Genomic DNA, 21,067 nt, shown 5'->3' with positions numbered 1-21,067 from the left:
TGGCCTAAATAATCTTTTTCCTCCCGGAAAAGCCAGCAGGAGTGGCTGTTGGCATGGATCAGGAGAGAGCAAGAGGGGCCCCAGCTCTGGGTGCTGCCCTGCGTGTGGATGTGCCAACAGAGGACAAATATGCCCGGCTCCCTTCTCCAGAGCCGTGGCTGAGGCTGGCGCGGGTGCCGGGCCGAGCGGGCAGCCGGGGCAACACGGCGGGGCTGGGGCAGGTGGGGAGCGGGAAGGAGAGGAGGCCGTGCAAAGCAGCAGGGGAAGGTGCCAGGAAGGGGGAGCACGGCTGCAGGGAGCTGCTGGTGGTCTCTGAAGCTGGGGGGCAGGCAGGACGGCAGCTCCCGTGCTACCAGGAGCTCCCCGCAGGCAAACCGCATACCACACAGGGCAGGGAAGAGCAGGCGTCATGCCTTTCCTTAGCTAGGTTTGACAGACATCCCTTGTAACACAGAGCGTCCAGAATGAAAGTCCTGCATCTCGTATGATTGTCAGGTAGGACGCAAGATGTTGATAGCAATTAGCCTCACAACTGCAGCTCATTTGGACGTGCTCCGTTTGTCTGCTTCACCTGACGTGGGTATGATGTGCTGTGCATGCACAAAAGTGTGCACATGCAACGCAGTTAACTGGCTTTATACTTACAATCTCTAGCCCTGTGTTTGATAGGATGCCATCACCGATGGCTTGTGGCACATAAATTATCTGTCCCTGACATGCGAGTTGTGGGAGGGCAGCCTGTACCCAGCAGGAGGTACTGCAGAGAGAATTCCTTCTGCCCTCTCCTCTAACATGCTGCAAGAATAAATCACCTACTCAGCTCTAAACAGTGCTTAAGTGATATAATGGAGTCCTTCGCTGGCCTGTGGACAGAGATAACAGCACTTTGATCTAGCACTGATTAAAACTGTTAGTCTGATGTTTGTTTACTGTTTAAAAATAATTATTTTACAACAAAGTTGAAAAATAGAATTTGACTATAAAAGGAAATCTGGGATAAATGGAATAAGGAAAAGAGGGCCGTTCTTTAATGGTATTTGTATTCAAGGATATCCTAAAGGCATGCAAGGGACTTTGACATCAAATTCCTTAATATTTGCAGGATATGAGAGAGTTCTGGAGCTTGCATTATGGGTCAAAAAAGAAGAGAATATTTGTTTGGCCTCTGCAACACAAGTGAAACAAATTAGTGGATCTGTAATTTAACTATCACATCCATTAGCACAGCTATTAAAGGTGGTTGCTTTCCCAGTTCTCATAGATAGTTTTGATTTTGGGAGGATTGCCATGCTATTGACAAGCTATTAAATATAGTCTTTTTTGTCCTGTAACTTTTTGATATTCTGTGCTGAAAGTATGACTCATTAGGATGACTCGCATAAAAGTGGATCCAGGTAATGCCACTGTACAAGTTCCTACTCTGTGCTCTGCAAGCTACCTTCTCAGCCTGCCAGTGACCGAGAACACGTATCAGGAGCATCCACTAAGTGATTTCTTCCTGTACATGCCACATGGAGGAGAAGTCAATATTTATACCTCACACTTGATAGAATTCATTAAATATATTTTGCTAAATAACACTCTGTATTACATATTCCTTGTCTAATATTTGCCCACGGAAGAAGTATTTGTTATGTGAATTGAATGCCTGGTTAAGAAGAACTAAATGAGTACAACATATTTAATATTTATTTGGTAGCACAACACAGTAGACACAGGGGAGGTGAGAGAGAATGCAAATACAGGAGGAAGAAAAAGTGATTAAAGGGCATAGACAGAACATAAAATATTTCTACATGGCTACAGTGATTCTGAGAAAACTAAGAAGCAAGACAAGATCAGATATTTGGATTTTAGAATTTAAAAGTTAAATATTTTAAGTAACAAATAATATTTAAGGACGACTGTAAATAACTATTCATAGGAGACATGCTTTGTCTAAAAATGTGTTGCTTCAGGAGAACTCCAGAGGTGATCCACTTCTCTAAGATCTGGACCATTTGGGTTCTTCATGTTTAGGGCACCTTTTATTTTCAGTGACAGGTTCTTAGTATGAGAAATCTTTATTTTTGCTTTTCTATTGCTTTAGTCTGTGATGTAGTGAGTGAAATTCGTACCACAGTAAAATCTAATATCAGCAGCAACAAAACCCCCACATTGTTGAGAGCTGTTAAAACTCTGTTAAAGACTACTTACTGGAGAGGTTAGTTATGGAGAAATTGTCCTGGCTAATGTGGTTTTGTGAGAAATTATATTGCAGAATTTTGGCAAAGAAAGTGCTTTGGACAGTAATTTGTTTTTCTGAAAATAACATTTTGCACTTGTAATGAAAGTAACATGTCCTGCTCTATTTTCTGAAACGTATTCCTTGAGAGCAAATGGAAGTCACAACTGTACAGGTACAGGAAGGATTTTGGCCATTTATGTTATGATTTGAAGAAAACTCAAATATAATCTACCAGCAGCAAGACGCTGTGATATGTTTAACACTGAACTTTTAATTTTGTAAAAGCAAGTGACTGCAAGAAGTAAATATATCTCTACTTGACATCAAATAAATGTGAGAAAAGTTATACCAGACATTATAATGCTTATTTTAGCAGATATGTGTTTGCATATGTAGCTGTGGGTAGGATTTCAAAGGTGTCCTTTTGGCAAATATAATCACGGAATAATCCTACCTTATTTCCTTATATTGGTTTCTAGCTATGTACTTTTTCTGCCGTGTGTGTACTTGGGATTATCCAACCTAGACTGGCCTTCCTAGGAATTTCTTTTTGGTATCTGCATAGACTGGAATTCCTCTGGCATCAATGGATTTTTTTTTCCAATCACAATTAAGTGCACTGTTATATTTAATATGGAATTTGAAGAGTTTTTACAGGATCTTTCTTAGAAGGACATGTGTACACATACACCATGTTGACGGTCTTCATATGTTTAGTTAGTTCTGCTGGCTTTGCACTGTATAAAAACAGCCTGCCAACTTTGTTAATGCAAGCCTGAAACGTGAAAACCATATCACTTGAAATTTAACTTTATTTTATGAAGAAAACATTTTGAACATCCTGAGCAAATTTCAAAGTATTATCCTCAATTTTGAACTGGACAGCAATTTACCACAAACAAATTCTATGGCAAGGAAACATGTCTTGAGTAAATATTGTAGTTTATGCTCATCTCTCATAGCTTTCAATTCACTCTCTGAATGGACTCGATCCTTTTGTTAAAGTGCTATCTCAAAACTCAAATGCTGTCCATGATTAATTCCTACACACATTCGCTGTAACAAGCTCTTCCCATGTAGTGTCAGCATGTTGTGTTTCTGATTGCACAGTATCTCTGTGCATCATCATAGTTACACGTACTATTTTATTTTATGGTGATGTATTTTTGGTTTTGGATTTGACTGACAGTTTTTCTCTTCTCCAACTTTTTACGGTGCTAGTATCTTCCTTTCTTGGGAAGGTATCTTAGCAAATGTCACAAACATACTTAACTACCATTTTAATAAATGGGAAATGAGTGTTATGTACTGACAAATGGAATTGTATCATCTGAGATTTTATCTCTTCATAACAATAAGCAAATTCTCTGTTGATATTTAAACTCATTCTTTTCATTTGCCAAATGAAATTCTTTTTTTTTTTTAATTATTCCTAACATCAGCTCCTCTGTGACAAAGCAGAGAATACGAGGAGGGACCTAGCAGGAACAAAACAGCACTGAAAGAATTGTGCAGGGAATTAAAATCAACTGAAACAGAATGTAAGTGTTAGGATACTGGTTGCAGGTATCACTGAATTACTATTGTTACCTTCTTTAGTGCCTAAATGGTTCTCGTTTTTCCTGACACAGCATAGTGCGGGACCTGACAGAGACGTGGTAAAACCACATGCACAGAGGACTGAGGCAGCTCTCACGTAGCAGCCATCTTGTACCACCTCTTCATGGTCCTCCAGTTTGCTCTCCCAGCTATTGCCTTAATGTTAGAGCAGTCAAAGTTGCAAAAAATGGTAAAGATGCCCCTCTGGTGTATTCTTAGGTCTGCAGACTTTTTTTTTTTTAATCACATCTGCAATTACTGTAAAGTAGAAAAGGACCTTGGAAGGGTCACGCATCTATGAAACCGATATAAAATGTTCTCTCTGGAGAAATAGTTCTTTGCCCCCTGGTGGTGAATTAATTTTGAAAAATACTACAAAACACTTTTAGGAAAATTTACCTGAAATTAAAAAGAGATACTAATTGCTTCAGTGAACACAAGTAAAAGTAAATGGCTAAACAATACTTAATGTGTCAAATAGAATTAAGGAAAATCCTATTATGAACAAGCTCCATCGATCTTTGATAGTCACTGCAGAATAGAACAAAAGGAGTCAACATCACCATTTGAAACTGTATGAGACGATCAACATGTCAAAATCATGCTTCTTATTTTGCTTTTTTAGCGGGAGGTTAACACAACTGCCTTGACACCATAGAATGCCTGATTTCCAGTGTTTTTACATTATGGACTATGGGAATTACATTCATCTGCACAGCATCTTTAGATATGCCGCTCTCTAGAAATCAGTTACGTTGTCCATACAGTGAGAGCTCTCATCTCTCATTCTGGGAAACTAGAATAATATTCCCTGGATGAAAATTTTAAAAGAGCTGTACATATTTCTGAAAGTTGTCTAGAGGTTTTCAGCTTGCATATGCTGAGCGTCTCCGTATGTGAACAGAGTACCAGGATGTCATTCTTGGAATAGTAATAACAAAATTGACATTGGAAGGCATCCACTTGCAGTTTAAGCCGCAGATCATTTTGAAAGGTGTCAAGAATACATTGTTTAAAAAGATGGCATAAGCCTTCTAATCACTGATTTTGTTTTGCCTTTTAATTCTTGTGCCTCCTAAACTTCTGCCTAAGACAGTGCTTCCCCATGTTGATGTTCTTCTTCGGGAAAATACATGTTAAAATATAATGACAGACTATTGTCATGTTGTGCAGCGAAACATTATGCATTTATTCTAGAAAAAGGCCATTTATAACGATCAAGGCTTTCATATGTTGGCTTTATACTACTAGGATATGGCTGATATTCTGAAAATGAACCCTCTTTTCCTATCCCACAGTCTGTGAGTCATCTTGTATGATGTTAATGTGGCTTCAGGTAGTTTTTCAGTTTGGAAAATAGCATCACAGGGTATGGCATGCTCAGTAGGCAGGGATTGTTTGGGTTTTGACACTAATGATGTAACGTGAGGAAAAGGAAAAAAAAAGAGTAACATAGTGAAAAGCGAGGACTGAGCTGCCCAGACCAGGCACGAATTAGCTATTTCCTAAATAATATTCTTTCATGTCTGATGGACCATAATAGCTTTCTGTTTTTAGCTCTGTTGCTTTTGCTTCTCTTTCCATTCCCACATTTCTTTCTCATTACTTTGACTTATGTCTGGCCTAAGGTAACAGCTGGTCTACACAAACGGCATATTCCTTACCAATCTTTCAGTGGGCAGGGCTGCTGTGCAGGGCTGCTGTCCCCCCTTCTTTTCCCACTGCCACGCTGGATGTTACCTTCCCTCGGTCTCCACTCCATTCGTCTGTGTGCATGGCTATGCTCTAAACTGCATTTGCAAAATGATCTGGTTTTAAAAAAAAATCCCATAAAAAGGCAATAACCAGACCACTTGCCTATGGGGACGGAGCACGACAGGAGCCCTCGGAGCAAGGTTGCCGCCGTCTCGCTCGCTGCTTTTGCAGGAGAGCCCTCTCTTCCGGTGCAAGTCCTCAACCGTTCCTGCCAGCTGCGAAACAGAATTCCTCCCTCCGCTCTGCTTAGCCTCACCGCCTGGGGAACAGCTTGCCTTCAGCTCTCCGAGCGTAGTCATACAAAGGTTTTTTTCCAGTGGGAAAGCCAGTTTAAGCCAGGCAGTTTCCTGCCTGCTCTGCCCTCTCCTTCATCACAGTTCGCTGTCCCCTTGATTGTGCCGATGCAGCTGTTTGTGGGCTGTGTTGTAAATTGGATCACTGAAATAAATCTGAGTTTTTGTGTGCGTATGTGGATATATGTGTGCGCGAACAGCTTTTTTTTTTTTAAAAAAAAACGTGGATCATTTCAGTCATTTGATTTATAATGTGGCCCACAAAGAGTTGAATTAGCACAGTTGAGGAGGCAGCAAACAGTGGCGCAGAGGTGGGAACAAGCGCCGGGGCTGGGGGAAGGGCGCAGGAAACTTTAAGCCAGCTTTGTTAACAGAGAAAGCTACTGTTACTATACAAAACCATGTAGAGCACCTAAACTACACGGCCAGGATGGAAAATCGGAACAGACTGCAGAGCAGTCAGGTGCTCAAACTGCTGGAGATAAGGCTTTATCTTTAGGAAGAAAAGGGGTGGTCCCTTAATAAGCTCTTTCCCCTAGACCTCTTCTATTCATTTGAGACATCGAAATCGTAGGCTGTTTAGCTATTCAGAATATGATCGTGTGAATCCTACTGGGCTTATGAAGCATGTTGGTCTTTCAGTGCTGTTAAAAACGCTAATAATAACTGGTTCATGCCTCGGGCCTTGGGTGCTACTGTCAATTAGCGTCAGAACAGAGATTTATTTAAACAAATTATTTCTGTATATGCTTCTTTCCCTTATGGTTTGCAAAGGAGAGCTTTGTGACCGAGTGTACCTGATTCAGCGATACCTGCCTGCGTGTGCACGCAAACTCAGGGCAGAGAAAGAAAATGCCGTCCTTGCCTTCATAGCTCTCCATATTCTTTAAGTAAAGGAGCTGCCCAGCTGCAGAGACTAGCTACAGAATTCAAAACCTTTCTCTGATCCTCTAGCCATCTAAATGTCATGTCTGAGTCACAGAAAAAAAGACTAATACCTCCCAACATGAGTAGTTTTAGACCGTAACGAAAAAGCCGGGTGTAATCCTCCACCTTCTCCTCTCCACTTGTGTCAGAGTTCGCAGCACTAAGATTTAAACCGTCGTCACTGGTCACCCAGCTCGCCAGTCATTGCACGCGTCCCCGGAAATTTCTCACGTATTTCGTTGCAGGCTCATAGTGAAGGCAAGCATTGCTGAGTTTCATTATGTTTGGTTTGTGTTTTAAGGCTGTCTCTGAAACCAGGAGAACTGACTTGTAATTTTACTGATTTATTTTATATTGTGGAAGCTCAATGTGACTTGGATTAATTGAAGTGTTGGAGAAGGGGGAAGGACTCTCACGACCCACCAAGAAAAAACAACTTCTCATGATTTAAAGAGGAAACCAGAAGAATGAGGAAATAATAATAATGTGTCATTACTACGGTGGTGCTTATAGAATTTTAATAGCATTTTTAGCATTTTCTTCCCAAATATTCAGTATTTATTTGTAGGGTACAGAATGATTTTAATGGATTAAATGGAATGATTAAATGGAAACATTTAAACTAATCTCATAGTCTAGAATTTAAAAAAATCCTTTTAAGAAATGTTACATGCAGTATCAGGCCTTCTCTCCTAATGGTTTAAGGAACAAAACAAAAATGAGTATTCAAATTTCCCACATTGTTAAAACCGACTGGAATAATTTAAGTATGCTGACTTAAATGTAAGATCTCTCTTAAATATGTATTTTAAATAATCATAATCCCATTATCATCAGTGCTTTTTTTTCTCCGATTCTTCTTCTTAAATTCACATTCCTCCTGACTGAAAGAAACCATAATTTATCTGAAGAATTTCAAGATATTTCTTTCAAAATAGCTATCATAGGCTGTTGTTCTCAAAAGAATTGAAGCCACAAGCTACCTGCAATTGGTGGCCAGTGTTAGGAGAGTTTTTCCTAGTCTCAGCAGAACTGAATAGATCGCCTGCGTTTATCACGTTTTTTAAGGTTGTTTTAACAGTTTCAGCAAGAAACTGTTAATTCAGTGGATTTTGAAAGGGGTCATTCTTCATAACAAAGTCTGAATGATGAAAAATAAGATCAAAATAACAAATGCTTCTCTTCGAGGCTGATCATTCCACTAGATCAACTCAACTAAGGAGGCTCAGAAGCTAACGAGGCAAGATGAAGTAGATATGGAAAATACAGAATGAGCCAGACGGGAAGGAGAGTTTGGAAAGCATCTATTAAGGGGAATGGAGTATTGTTGATCCCACATTTAAAAAAATTTTTAACCTGGTTTAAAAATAATTCTACCTTATTGAACTCTTCATTTGCTCCTGGTTTCTGAGGGTACTTTGCATCTTTAAACTTTGTTCTACAACCTTATGAGTAGGTAACTTTTTGAATCCAAAGCTGGTATTTTTGTGCAGTAAAGCTTGAGGCTTGAAAGTAAGGAGAATGCAGATATACCAGGCAACAAAGGGAATTTATGCTATGACTACGGGTGTGCAAAACAGAACAGATTAAGACAATTACGAAGAGGGAAGAAACTGATCTATACCAGGTCCAGTTACTCCAGAAAAACAAAGCAGCTGATAAATTAACCAGCCCATGACTTTCTCTTTACTTTGTCATTCTCTAGAAAAGGATTATTTTTTTTGGCTTGGTGATCAAGTGGGGGAAGCATTTTTTAAGATGATCAGAATGAACAGTCAAGCGCTCCTTTTTGAGAAGGGTGAATTAAAGAGAGTCTCCATCAGACGCTGTTGGTTAAATTATCATTTCCTGGCAAACGGGTTTAGGTGTCCTTTCAGAAAACAGAGCCAGAGGCAGAATCGTGATCCTGACAGCCCAGTGGGTGTGCATATGGGATATGGAAACATGGGTTTAAATATCAATCTAATTAATATTTAAATAGTTTGTACAAAAGGGAGCAGTTTCAATAGAAGGGAATACCTAAGACTACTCTATGAGTTGGAAAATTGATAATGGTTATGTTGGCTCAAGTCCTTATTCTGAATTAAGCAGCATGTATTTTAAAGCCACGTCTTGCTATTCCCATAGAGCATCCAAGGCAGTGCGCTACTGTACAGAGGTTTTGTAAATGGTGCCTAGCTCCTCTTAGGTAAATTCAGGTGCATATAAGACTGGCATTTGGGACTTTTTTTAAGTTGGAAAAACTATATTCTGAACTTGATTCAGTTGATGGGTATTTTTGGGATGAGTGAACTGTCTTTTCTTAAAGAGAAGACTCCCATAGTGAGTTGCTAACCAGGCCTAGCTTCAGGAGAGATGGAACCGATGGGGTGTTCCAAGGACTCTGACGGTACCAGAGAAAAGTGACTTAATGTTGATAATTTGTATTGTTAAGCCATTAAGTCTCCGCCTAATTTCTCATGTAGCATTCACGCTTAGCATTAATCTATGCAAGGAAAGAATGAGAACTCCAGGGAGAACAGCTTAAAGATCCAGTCGACCTTGACACTATGCTGGAGTGATTGCAGGGCAGAACAGGCTGCCATCATCAGACCCATCCTTAAGGAGTTACTAAATCGAGTACCAGGACAAATCTGGTACTGGGGGTACCGGGCCCCGGCCCCGGCCCCGGCCCCGGCCCCGGCCCCGCACAGGAGCAGCCGCGGGACGGCGAGCCTGGCCCCAACGCCTCACCGGGCCCCCAGCCCGCGCCGGGGGTGGCCCGCGCTCCGCGGCGGGGGCCAGGCTGCTGGGGCGGGGGCGTGGGGAACGACCCGGGGGGCCGGCGGCCCGCGGAGGGGCGAGGGCGCTGCGCGGCGCCGGGCGGGGGGCGGGGGGGGACGGCCGGCAGGCGGCGGGGGGCGGGGCGGGCGCGCGAACCCCGCCGGCCGCGCGGGGAGGGCTCGCGCCGGGGCCCCGCGCGCCCCGCCAGCCGCCGCGGGCACCCCCGCGCCCTTCCCTTCCCTTCCCTTCCCCCCCCCCCCGGCCCCTCGACTGCGCGAGCGCCGGCCGTTGCCGGGGTACCCGACGTCACAGCCTGCGGAGGCGGCGATTGGCCCGGCGCAGAGCGCGCTCCCCCCTCCGTGGGCCTGGCCGCCGGCGGGGCCGGGCCTGTCGCCTTCCCCTCAGTGCGGAGCCGCCGCCGGGGCGTGCGCGGCCTCAGCGGTGCCTCCCCGGCCACGTCCTCGCTGCCGCCGCCGCCGGGGCGGGGGTCATGGGCCGCCCGCGGCCCGCGCCGCGCCTCCGGCTGCTGCCGCTCCTGGCGCTGCTGGCGCTGGCGGCGCCCCGCGCCCGCGCCTGGGACAGCGGCGACCTGGAGCTCTTCGACCTGGTGGAGGAGGTGCCGCGGAACTTCTACGACTTCCTGGGGGTGCAGCAGGTGAGCGAGGGCCGGGCCGCCCGCCCGGCGCGGGCCCCGAGGCGCGCCGCCCCCGCCGCCCCCGGCCCCGGTCCCTTCCCGCGGGCCCGGGCCTCGCCTGTCACCGCCGTCCCTGCCCCCGCCGAACATGGCTGGCTGGCGTCCCCCCGCCCCCCCCCCGCGCTGCCGCCGCCCGGCTGCTCCCCGCGGCACACGGGCTCCGGGCACGCCGCCGGCCCCTTGCCTTCTCGCCTGGCGCTGTCAGCCGCCTCCTGCCCTCGCAGGCCTGCGGCTGTCCCGCTCTGCCGCTGCAGTCCGGGCCCTCCCCGTGCCCCAGCTCCCCAGGCTGCGGGCAATGCTCCTGTCCCTTCCCCAGCCTCTTCCCTGCCTCTGCAGGGGCTCCACGCTCCTTCAAGTACTGTTCTATTTTTTGTCCTTCTGGCCCCACCATAAATCAACCCTCCCTCTCCCGCAGTACCTCTGTGTGTTCCTACTGCCTGTTGCTCTTCTGAATATCTCTCTTTTTCTCCAAATGCATCTACACCTAGGCAAAAGTAGCTCGTGGGCTTCTCCCACTTCCCATACGTTTCCTGGGCATGGCTGTTTCTCATCTTTCCCTCATTCTATATAGCTACTGGTTCCTTATCTTCCTAAGATTGTGCATCGCCTTGTGTTGCGGCTCTTGTTTTCTCTCACGCGTGCCATGTGGTAGACTGTGACCCTTTGCCATGGTAATGGCTTGTAGATTGTTGTATTTGTTTACTTTCCATGTATCTTGGTTATTGTTCATAGTTTTCACCTCTGTTTGCTAGGCAACGCTTAAGATTATCTTAAAGCATTTATTATGCACCTTCGGTTAATTTTCATGCACGTGTAGTCAAGACAGGAACTCATGTTCCGAATGCTTTTATCCCATGTTTGTTCGGCATGTTTTAGATGTGGTTGCTGGCTTCGCTGCCAGTGGGCACCTTCAACTTGCATCACTTGTCCTGGCTCCCACTTGATGTCCTTCCTCATCTCTAGATGCTCTGCTCTGTGTGTGTAATCTCGCTTGATCTCTCTTCATTCATTTTAGCAATCTTATTTTTGTCGCTTCCTTCCAGTCAGTATTCCTCTCCTCAATAATTAAATATGCAACTCTCTATAATCTGTTACTTCACCCAGAGTCCCAAAAAGGCATGTTGTTCTTTGTTTGTCTCCTAGCACCTCCACATTCTGGTGAGTGATCCCACTATTCAAATGGGCTCCCCTGACAACCTTAACGTTTATTCTGATGTAGTTCTTGGAGTTTTTGAGAATAATAGCTATATTTTCAGGTCCATTTCATTAGACCTATGTCTACAAAGAGAGGGAAGGTGTCTGCAATATGTAAGGGTCCTGCTTTGGAAACTACAGGCTGTGATTGTTAACGATAGTTGGGGGATTCTGAGTCAGTTTCATCTTTCTTTCTTTTACTCCTTCTTAAGCATCTGGTATTAAATACTATGGAATACCATCATATATACAACACAGCAAACATGGCTACCCAAGTTTCACTTTCATGAGCCTAAAAATCTAGGTTTTAATTCCTCAATGGCAATTTTAGTGTTAGATAATGTAGGGATACAAAGTTTTGTTTGTTTCAATTAGTGATGTTCAGATCTGGTATGCAACTCTCTGTTAGTATCTTCCACAGTCCTTTTTTCTAGGGCTGAATCTGTACCTTGCACAATAAGTTTAGCAAAATACAATGTTACTTTTAGCAAGCGAATATTCTGCTAGTTCACAGTTCTACTCCTAATCTTAGTGGAGAACTTGAATGACTTGTAGTATGTGAGAAGGGAAAAAGTTGGTGGAAGTGCAACACAAATGAAAGGAAGTTTTGTTAGTTATAAGTATATGCTAGTCACTCATAATGTCATTATAGCCAAGAGTTGAAGTGTAAATAGTATTAGATGCTTTGCACGTGCAGCAGAATATACCTGTGAGTACGGTAATAGGGTATACAATGTTGAAGTTGAGCTTCAGCAGACATTTGTAATCATTGGAAGATGCTGTATAGGTTTAGAGGTTCTTCCACACTGTATCCTTTGTTCCTGCTGCTTGCTTCTCCAGCTCTGACCTATACCTGAAGCTTCAAACAAGATACTGAAGCAGGATTCTGATGTGCAGTGACTCGCTAGGTAGCTGTGTCAGTTTTAAGTTACCCTGTGAGAAGGGTAACTGGTCTTGTAACGGGGTCAAGGGAAGTGCACAAATCTCAGGTGTGCTGTATCCTACCTTGGATTTCTTGACATAAAGCTGCCTTCTACCATAACGTCTCTACATGCTTGCACATTTCTTCAGGTTTTCTGCTATTTTTTAAAACTGTGGTTTAATGGAGCTTACTGGTTATTTTGTGTGTCGCTATTGTTTTAGTTGGGATGCCTTCGACTAGAATGCTGTGATTAACTTTTTATAGTTCTGTTGCTAGTGGTGTTATTCCCTGTGCTCAGGTGTTTTTCTTGGCATTTTAGCACAAGAGGGGCGGAGCGTGTGTGACAGTGGCCTTTGTGGCCGTGCCTTTGGACTGTTTCATAATCTTTCATTCATCAATGCTTGCTTTCCCCTCCTCCCCCCCTCCGTATTCCTCTTGGTGTTCATTGCCTTGTATGGTGTCCTGATAATCCCTTCTTCCTTCATGTACTCCTGGGGGAGGCAGCACTTCTCCCATATGCAGGACGTGACTTCTGTGTCTGAGATGCGGATGCTCAACCATGTTTGTTAACAGTGGTATATCAGGGCTGCCAGATTTTTTCTAAACATGTCATCTTGTGTTTTGAAAAAATATAGAGAATGACTCCAATGCTTCTTTAAGGCATTAAAGCAGCTTAGGCTTTGATGGGACAATTGTGGTACCGGCTGCTTGTTGAACCTCATACGCGATGTCAGAAGTTGATTTTAACCTCAACTGACAAGGTGCAGAAGATGTTGTGGGAAGTCCTGTAGCTCTTTAGCATGCTTTGATGAAGCCTCTGGCTGATGGATTTTTCCCTGGGATTGGAGAGGAATGATGACTTGTTTTGTTTTGTTGCTAATCTATGCTCGCAGGAGTAAGGGCTTTGCATTTTGTCTTTTTGAGAGCCTTGTGGAAGGCTCCTGGTGTTGTCAGGTAGCTGTCATCCAGCACTGGCAGGGTGTTAGGTTTGACACTGCTGTTGTGTTTTCCAAGATGAGTGACTGAGATAGAGGAGGGTCTAATGAAAGTGATTTTTGTTGTGAATGTAGAATGACAGAGGAAGAGTAAGATTGTGACTCTTGGCTATTAGAATAACTATCCTTAGAGCCTGACTTCAAGGAGATGTTGGCTGAGAAATCTATAAATGCTCACAGAATAGTTGAGTTTGGAAGGGACCTCTGGAGGTCATCTTGTCCAATCCCCAAGTGCTAGGGCTGAGCACCTAGATCAAGAACTATCTGATATTTATACAAGGACATAATCTATCAATTTGTTAATCCATCAGATTGAATGGTAGCATAGCATATATAGGAAGTTTTGCATTGTTATGTTGTTACTGTCGCTATCTAAACAATTTGGGAATTGCTCTACCTTCCTGTTTCTTCAGTTGTTCTTAAATTGATTATGTGATTAACTTGAATGGCTCATTTAAAACATTGCTGTTCCTGATAAGTCTGACCTAGCAGAATGGGGAGATAAGATAACCTTTGGCTTGAGAAGAGATTACGTTTCTATGTTCCCCAAGTGATTACTGAAGTTGTGTCCGAATGAAGAAAATAGAATCATAAACTCTTGACAGATCAGATGTAATAATCATTTCAGTAATCACTTCAGTATAGCCAGTTTCAAACTGACAAAGGGATCAGGACCAAACAGTATTAATCTAAAAACTCAGATGAAGCAGCAGAATTAAACCAGAGGCTATGCAGACTCAGTAATAAAATTACCCTGTTACCTGAGAATGAAAACATGCAAATGTGATGTCAACTTTTTGGAAAAATTCCAGGAAGATCTGGGGAGCTACAAGCTTGTATGGCAGACAAACAAACTGATCAAGTTAATTTTATTATCTCTTACAGCTTTCAATAGCTGATACCTGCATAAATATGATACGCTTTGGATGAATCAACTAGGCATCAGTTGAACCTGTGGATCTCCTTGCCAAAATATGCTTTTGATTATAACTGTTTATATGGCTTATATGCTCCTCTACTCTTTTTGGCTTGCAGTAAGGAAGGCAGTACAGGCTTCTGAATGTCCTTTGAAACTCTGTGGTATGGTTCTTGGATACAAGGGATCTGATCAAGAAATTTCTAGGAAACATCATTTGTTTGTGAAGATGTGCTAAAATGCGTGAGCTGTGTTGCTAGAATTGGCCTATGCAGAGCAGTATGTTACGTATCAGGTAGGACCAAGGAATTTCTGAATAAGGCTTTGGCTTCTACAGGTAAGCAGATAAGGGAACAGGTTTGTATCGAAAGTTCTGTTAGCCCTGTGCAGTGTATGAAAGTAAACAGAAAGTTTCTCCAGGTGTCCTTTGAGGTAGTAGAAGAGGCCCTGGGAGCTCAAGTTCCTGAGGGAGAGTTAACACCTGGGTGAGTCTTGCTGGCCAACACTGTGGATAAATATATAACCCTTGAAAAATGTTGAGAGAGGTATTTTCTTCAGTATTGGCTTATGCCTGCCTTGTGGCACATGAGGTTTATTTTGAACCAGGCTCTAATCCATTCATGTGGGTTTACTGTCGAGAACTGAGCGCGTTGTATCCATGTCATTGCTGGATGATGGGTTTGCTGGGTGATGCTACAGCACAAAGTCGTAACTGCATGTACAGAACGTGATTTTGGTCCTACAGCCTGTGAGACACTGGTGTGTTGGCAATTCCAAGAAAGTCCAAGATGTGAAAACCAGGGAGTCAGATTTCTTTGGCTGCGGGAAGCCACAGCCCCTCTAGATGAGCTGGATGTGTTGGGCTAATAGGCTCCTTTCAAGAACACTGGAACAGAGGAGCTGTGTGTACCTTGGCAAGTGGCAGGGTCTGACAGGGTTGCGTCTGTAGAATGCAATGTCTGGTGCTGAGGAACTGGTGTCCATACTGTTTGCATTTCAGAGATTTTGTTGTTGTTGTTGTTGTTGAACTAATTCCAGGCTGGCTGCATGGACTAAATGCCCATTTGTGTTGAAGCGTGCTGTTTGTGCTACTGGTTTTACATCTTGCAGTTCAGTTCTATTGAAAAGGAATCGGGTTCACGCACTCCAGGGCCGTTTCATGATATGCAGTCAGTGGGTACAGTAAGGAAGTTTGCTTTACATGTGCACTCCCGATGTGCACTAAAAAATTGAGGTAGATGCACCTTTAAGACTATAGTTTATAATAAATGGCTGACGCTGAATTTTACCTCTTGGCATTGCCCTGTAAGAACCTTACCAGGAATGAGCCCAATGACAAATTGTGTGGCTTTTATGGTATTACAAGGCATTACAGGAGACTTAAGAAAATTCTCAGTAATAGGTTTTTGCGTAGTCTGTTTTATGCAAGTGTATTGACTGATGACATGCAGCGTGTACATCACTGCAGTTCTAAAGTTGTGAATTCATATAAATAAAGTTCTTGGACATAGGTTTGGTAACGTTTTTCAGAAAGAATGACAGTCTTTGAAGCTGTCAGTGTTATATCGTCTGGCACTGCCATAGTTCTGGCTTTGAATGTGTCACTGTCCATTTAAAAAAAAAAAATCTAGATAAAACTTCTTTTGCTGCAGAGCTTTTTGGGATCTTTGAGTACACAGAGTGGTCTCTTCAAGTGGGAAGAGGCACGTGAGGGAGAGTCAAGTCCTTAGCAAGAACAGCCTACCTGTACCTGTCTAGGCCTTCTGTCTTCTCTGGCAGGCAAGGGGCACATAAGGAGGACAAGGAAGGGGAAATAAGGAGGGATAGCCCAGAAACTCAGCAGTTTGTTTCTTCTTCCCAGTTACAAGCTGGATCACACTCCAAAGACTTATTTTGGTTGCTCTTCTAACACTTAAGTCTGTTCTCCTCCCTGCTGCTTTTTAAGGTTAATATATGTGGGTGCAGTGTTACTAAAATCGTGGACTCTGCATCATCTGCAAATGTTTTGGAGAAAATCTAGGTTGGTAACACGGCTTCAGTCTTCCAAGCTTTGGAAGTATTTCATCCAGTGAGACAGAGCTTCACATGCATGCAATTTTGACATCACTTTTTCAGATGATTGTGTCAAAGCTATGAGCTGTCGGCTTTTCTTGCTTTGTTTTGTAAGATTATTTTGCCTTTGCATGACAAATAGGATATCCACTGTGACCTTCAAAAGTCTTGTGCTGTGAAATGACATGGAGCCATGTAGCAGCTTGATATCTCGGTTACTCATGTTTGAGGAATCAGAGTTGTTGGGCTGGTGATTACACACCATGTCTAATGGTCTAAGCCTGTTTCAAGGTTGTTTTCTACTTCTTGTTCAAAATATATATTAAGCAGGTCTAGTAGTTTTGGAAGGCATTAGATGTTAATGCACTGTCAATCGCAACATCAGAGTTCTCAGGTGGAAAGATGAAATATGTTTCAACTTTCTTGCTCCAAACTGTCAAAAATAATTAACTTCTGTAACACACAACTAGGTAACAGTAGTAGCCGACCCTTACTTGGACAGTGAGGGATCTTAGTCATTCCTGAAACTGTACATTCCTTTTAAGTGATGGATGAGGGACGGGTTCTTCAAAGTTGTTTTTTTTTACTTTAAGAATTTGCTACTGTTATGGCAGTTACAGCCAAAAAAGCCTTCCAAAGCCCCTGAATATACTATCAACGTTAAGGCAATAATAGACTCCATTGCACTAGTTTAAACAAAAATAGCATTAGATTTGTTTCTAGGGGCTTTAGCTGTTCGTTCTAGAAAAGTAATTGTGTGGTTTTTCTCAGTATGTTATTGAGATACAATTCTGCATCCCTTCATGGTTTTAAACTTCCTATTTGAGTCTGTTAGTTACAAGTTATACATGGAAGTGAGATTTCCAGCAGTTCTGGAAACTCTGCTTTTCATAGATGATGTAAATTATAAAAATTGTGTCAAGTCATTGTTGAGATTATTCACTTGGATCCTATAGAACAAAGTTGTCCTGAACTATAGAATAGTTTAATTGCTCACAAGAGTCACCATAAAGAAGCACTTACGACAACTGCTCAGACTTGTAACTGAGGGTGGTGCAGGATATGGGGGGGTGTGTGTGTGTGTGTGTGTTTTGGTTTTGTTTTGCCTTTTTTTAACAGTGCTGAACTTCCAGGTAAGCTGCTGATACATAATGTAATCCATTCCGTAAGTGCCCTGACACATATTATGTATGCATAATGTTCCCTGATGTCTTTGTTCACAGTTGCTGCATTTAAAAATGATTGAGACATCTAGACTTATAAAACTTGTATTTTCCATAAAAATGGGTTTTCTGTATTGTTTCCTATTAAATTTCTGCTTGGAGGTTGTCCAAGGAAAACCAGGGTTTTTTTTGCTTTCATTGTTGGCTCCTTTCTTAAAGACACAAAAGTGTTTCAGAATCTACCATTATAAGTAGCTCTAAAGACATTTACTGTTAACTCGCCCTGACAATTCATTCATATAATACTTTCCTGATTTCTTTCAGATTATATTTTTCTTCTTTCTTGCTGTGTAGAAGGACACATAGCAATAGGAAACTACTATGTTTGGGAACCCAAGGAACTAATGGTATGCCAAGTGCTGTGAAAAGGATAAAACAAGCAGTCTTGATTCGCGCCCCCCCCCCCCCCCCCCCCCCCCCCCCCCGTCTGCAGCAGCAATAATGTTTCAGCTCTTCCTCTCTATACTTCCCACTTCACTTCACTAATCCTTTAAGGATGTATCCATAATAGCTTGATCTTCAAATTGCAGAAATAAAAATGGACTATTTTGCTTCCTAGCAGTTCTGTGTTTGACCTGTAGTTCATTGAAGGGAGTGACCAGTTTCTTGGTGAGGAATTGTAGGTAACCTGTGCTCATGGCCTCTGGTGCTCGCACAAGGCTATATGTTTTATGCTTGTTTCAAATTCATCTCCTTTGCTGAAGTTCTCGTTTATGTGTTGGTATCTAAAACAGCCACATAATTAATCTAACATACAGTTTTGTAAATGACTTCCCAGTGGGCATTTTACTACTTGACTGCTGTGGATTGTGGTTATCATGTTTGTCTGTAAAGTTGTGTAAAGAAAAATCTTAGAGGCAGCCTTAATTTCATTCTGTTGAATGAGAAACCTTTTATGCTTCATCTAGAGTAATTTCACAATTAAGATTAACACGATTTTCCAATCAGATCTAGAGAAAACTATACCTTTAAGGGAGATATTTGGAAGTATCTATGGTGCTATTTTAACTTGGTAAAATTTAAAAAATAAAATGAAAATTCAGCATATAAAATGTTCCTTAGTTGGGTTGGTGCTCCTTGTGTTCTCAGCAGAGCCAGTAACAAAGAGCATGTGGTGCTGTTGCGCAGCTGAGCCAGTAAGAATGACAGTATAAATGATAACAAAGGGTTTTTCATCTACAAGAATAGGTCTGATATTAAAATGAATACAAGGAGGAAATTAATGTATATCTGAAATGTTTTGGTTTTCCACAGCATCCTGGTGGGCTAACGAAATTCATGCAGCATGTGAAAACCTGCAGTTTTGCTTTTGATTTGCTTGTTGGTGTTCGTGCTTTTGCTTAGCCATATGCTGCTCCTGTTAAAAGTTTGCTTCTCTCAATTTTGTGTTCCTAAACAGTAGTGCGTTGTTTGTTTGTTTGTTTGTTTTCACCCACAGCCTAAAATTATTGTTTTTCCCTCAATTATGAGGAAATTTGGGGTTTCTGGGTTTCTTTTGCTTCTTGTTTGTTTGTCCATCAGCCTTGTTTGGTTGTTACTAGCTCTATATAAAAGTGATTTGTAAACAATCCTATGTATGTGGCAATGTGTTGTACATGTGGTGTGTGTTACAGTTATGCAAACAATAACACAGTTTGAATGTAACACTTCAAAGCACGGTTGTGTATTACTGGGCTCTCATCTGATGGATTGCTTAAGCACAAATTTCTTAAATGACCTGGCTTGCAAGCCTTACAAACTGTTCTTCTTGATGTCAAACAAAGGTGTGGTGGAATGAGAAGAGAAGAAAATTCATAAGCAATCCCTCATCCCTGCTGGATCTGAAATTCTTCCTTCTCAGCATTAATCTGGAAAACTTGCAGAGAAAACCAGAAGATGCATAGGAGCTGTTGAAATAAAGTCACTCTGCAATCTTTCTCTGGCTAAAGAAAGAGTGAAGAACTAGGGGAGTCTTGCTTTTATACACGGGCTGTGATTCTGAAATGCTGCTGTCTCCAACACTGTAAAGTGCTTTTGCTTGTTGAAGGAAGCATTCAGTGCTGATGAGGACATGAGAAAGCTGTGAAGTAGCCCTATTGCACTGATTTGGGGTGAACAACTTCTCCTTTAAGGGGCAATAATTGTTTTTACCTACCCCTGAAAATATTGCAAGTGATTCTGTAGTCTGATTGATCAATGTTTTATTAAATTTCAAACTCATTTAGACTAGCTTTTATATTTAATAATCACCATTTCACAGTCAGTGATTCCTATAGTGTTCTTTTATGGGATATAAATGCTGTGATGGAAGAGAAGAAGAGCCGTATGCCATTTAATTTTGTGACAGTTTACAATCATATTAGTAATTGCTTTAATGGATATTGTGTCTAACAGTGGCTGCTAAAATGTTAGAGTAGAAAAAAAAAGTCTGTAAAATTTCATCCTATACGGAAGCCTCTTCCCATTTCCTATTAGGAATTATTTAAAATCTTATTCAATGGAAACAAAATCTTACTCAATTCAAGCACTTCTTTCAGTTGATTAAAAATTTGAAATAAACTTGTTTTCCAACCTGAGTCTACCTACCTGTTGAATAGAAAGTATTTCTTCTGTCTGTTTCTGTGTGGGTTGTAGTTTCTGTTCTACTGAATATTTTTCTATTTCTGCGCCAGTAGCTTTTCAACACTACAAGCTAATCCAGCAACATTCAAAACAAAATAGTGAATTTGAATGTTGGCCTGTTTTCAGGCCTCTATTTCAACAGTTGAAATACAGATTGAGGGTATCTGCCAGTCAGTTGTCTCCTGCAACTTAAAATGGTGAAAGAACAAACCTCTTTTGTACAGAAGTTATGTACTATATTTAAAAATTAGGTATAACTGACTTACATTCATGTTCAGTTACATAGTACAGAGTTCCCATGCTGGAGTGCAACAGTAGTCCATTTAGTAAATCTTTGCGTTTTCTGGTTGAGTAATACTAGGTGCTTAACCAGAAAGCTGTGTTAATTTTGAAGGAAAAAAAAAAAAAAAATCCAGTCCTCTGCTGGACAGATAGAAACTAACCTATCAATGAGTTACTGACTTACTAATTTCCTCAATCATGATGATTTACGCCTTTCACACACTTATACGTACCTTTCTTACCTACAAATGGATATGATTTATAGACACCTTAATTTTCTGGTAGAGGTGCAGACTGCTGGTTAGTGAACTCAGATTTAAGGACAATAGATGAAGTAGATCAGTAGCTTACTGGTTTCCAGGGCCCTGTGATTAGTTGATTGAAAATCACTATCTATCTCTGTGTAGTTAGATATTCTTTTGATCACTGTGTCTGTGCAATTAGATATTCTTTTGGGCACTGGAGATACCTACTTCTGTTTTCGTTTAAAATTGTAATCTTTTCCTCAGTGGTGTAATGCAGTGTGGCTTCTGAAGAGGATTTATTTTTTGAATAAACACGTATTAGTTAAGAAATAATGTGGTTTTTTTTTTTTAATGTTATTTGCAATTGAGAATACTAAGC

General features: G+C 42.0%; 1 protein-coding gene across 1 annotated transcript in view; it reads left to right on the top strand.

Annotated features, from left to right (window-relative positions):
- Nucleotides 1-10,054: 10,054 nt before the first annotated feature.
- The window catches only part of DNAJC1 (DnaJ heat shock protein family (Hsp40) member C1), a gene marked incomplete at its 5' end in the record, with an annotated part of 111,396 nt that continues 100,383 nt past the window's right edge, over nucleotides 10,055-21,067 (top strand). Inside the window, one exon of the mRNA XM_082307061.1 lies at nucleotides 10,055-10,219. Coding sequence (XP_082163187.1) covers nucleotides 10,055-10,219 — 165 coding nt within the window. The remainder of the gene's footprint in view (nucleotides 10,220-21,067) is intronic.

The sequence above is a fragment of the Platalea leucorodia genome (assembly GCF_965183815.1).
Source record: "Platalea leucorodia genome assembly, chromosome: 1".
NCBI classification, from domain to species: domain Eukaryota; kingdom Metazoa; phylum Chordata; class Aves; order Pelecaniformes; family Threskiornithidae; genus Platalea; species Platalea leucorodia.
This window is presented reverse-complemented; position numbering and strand designations above follow the sequence as displayed.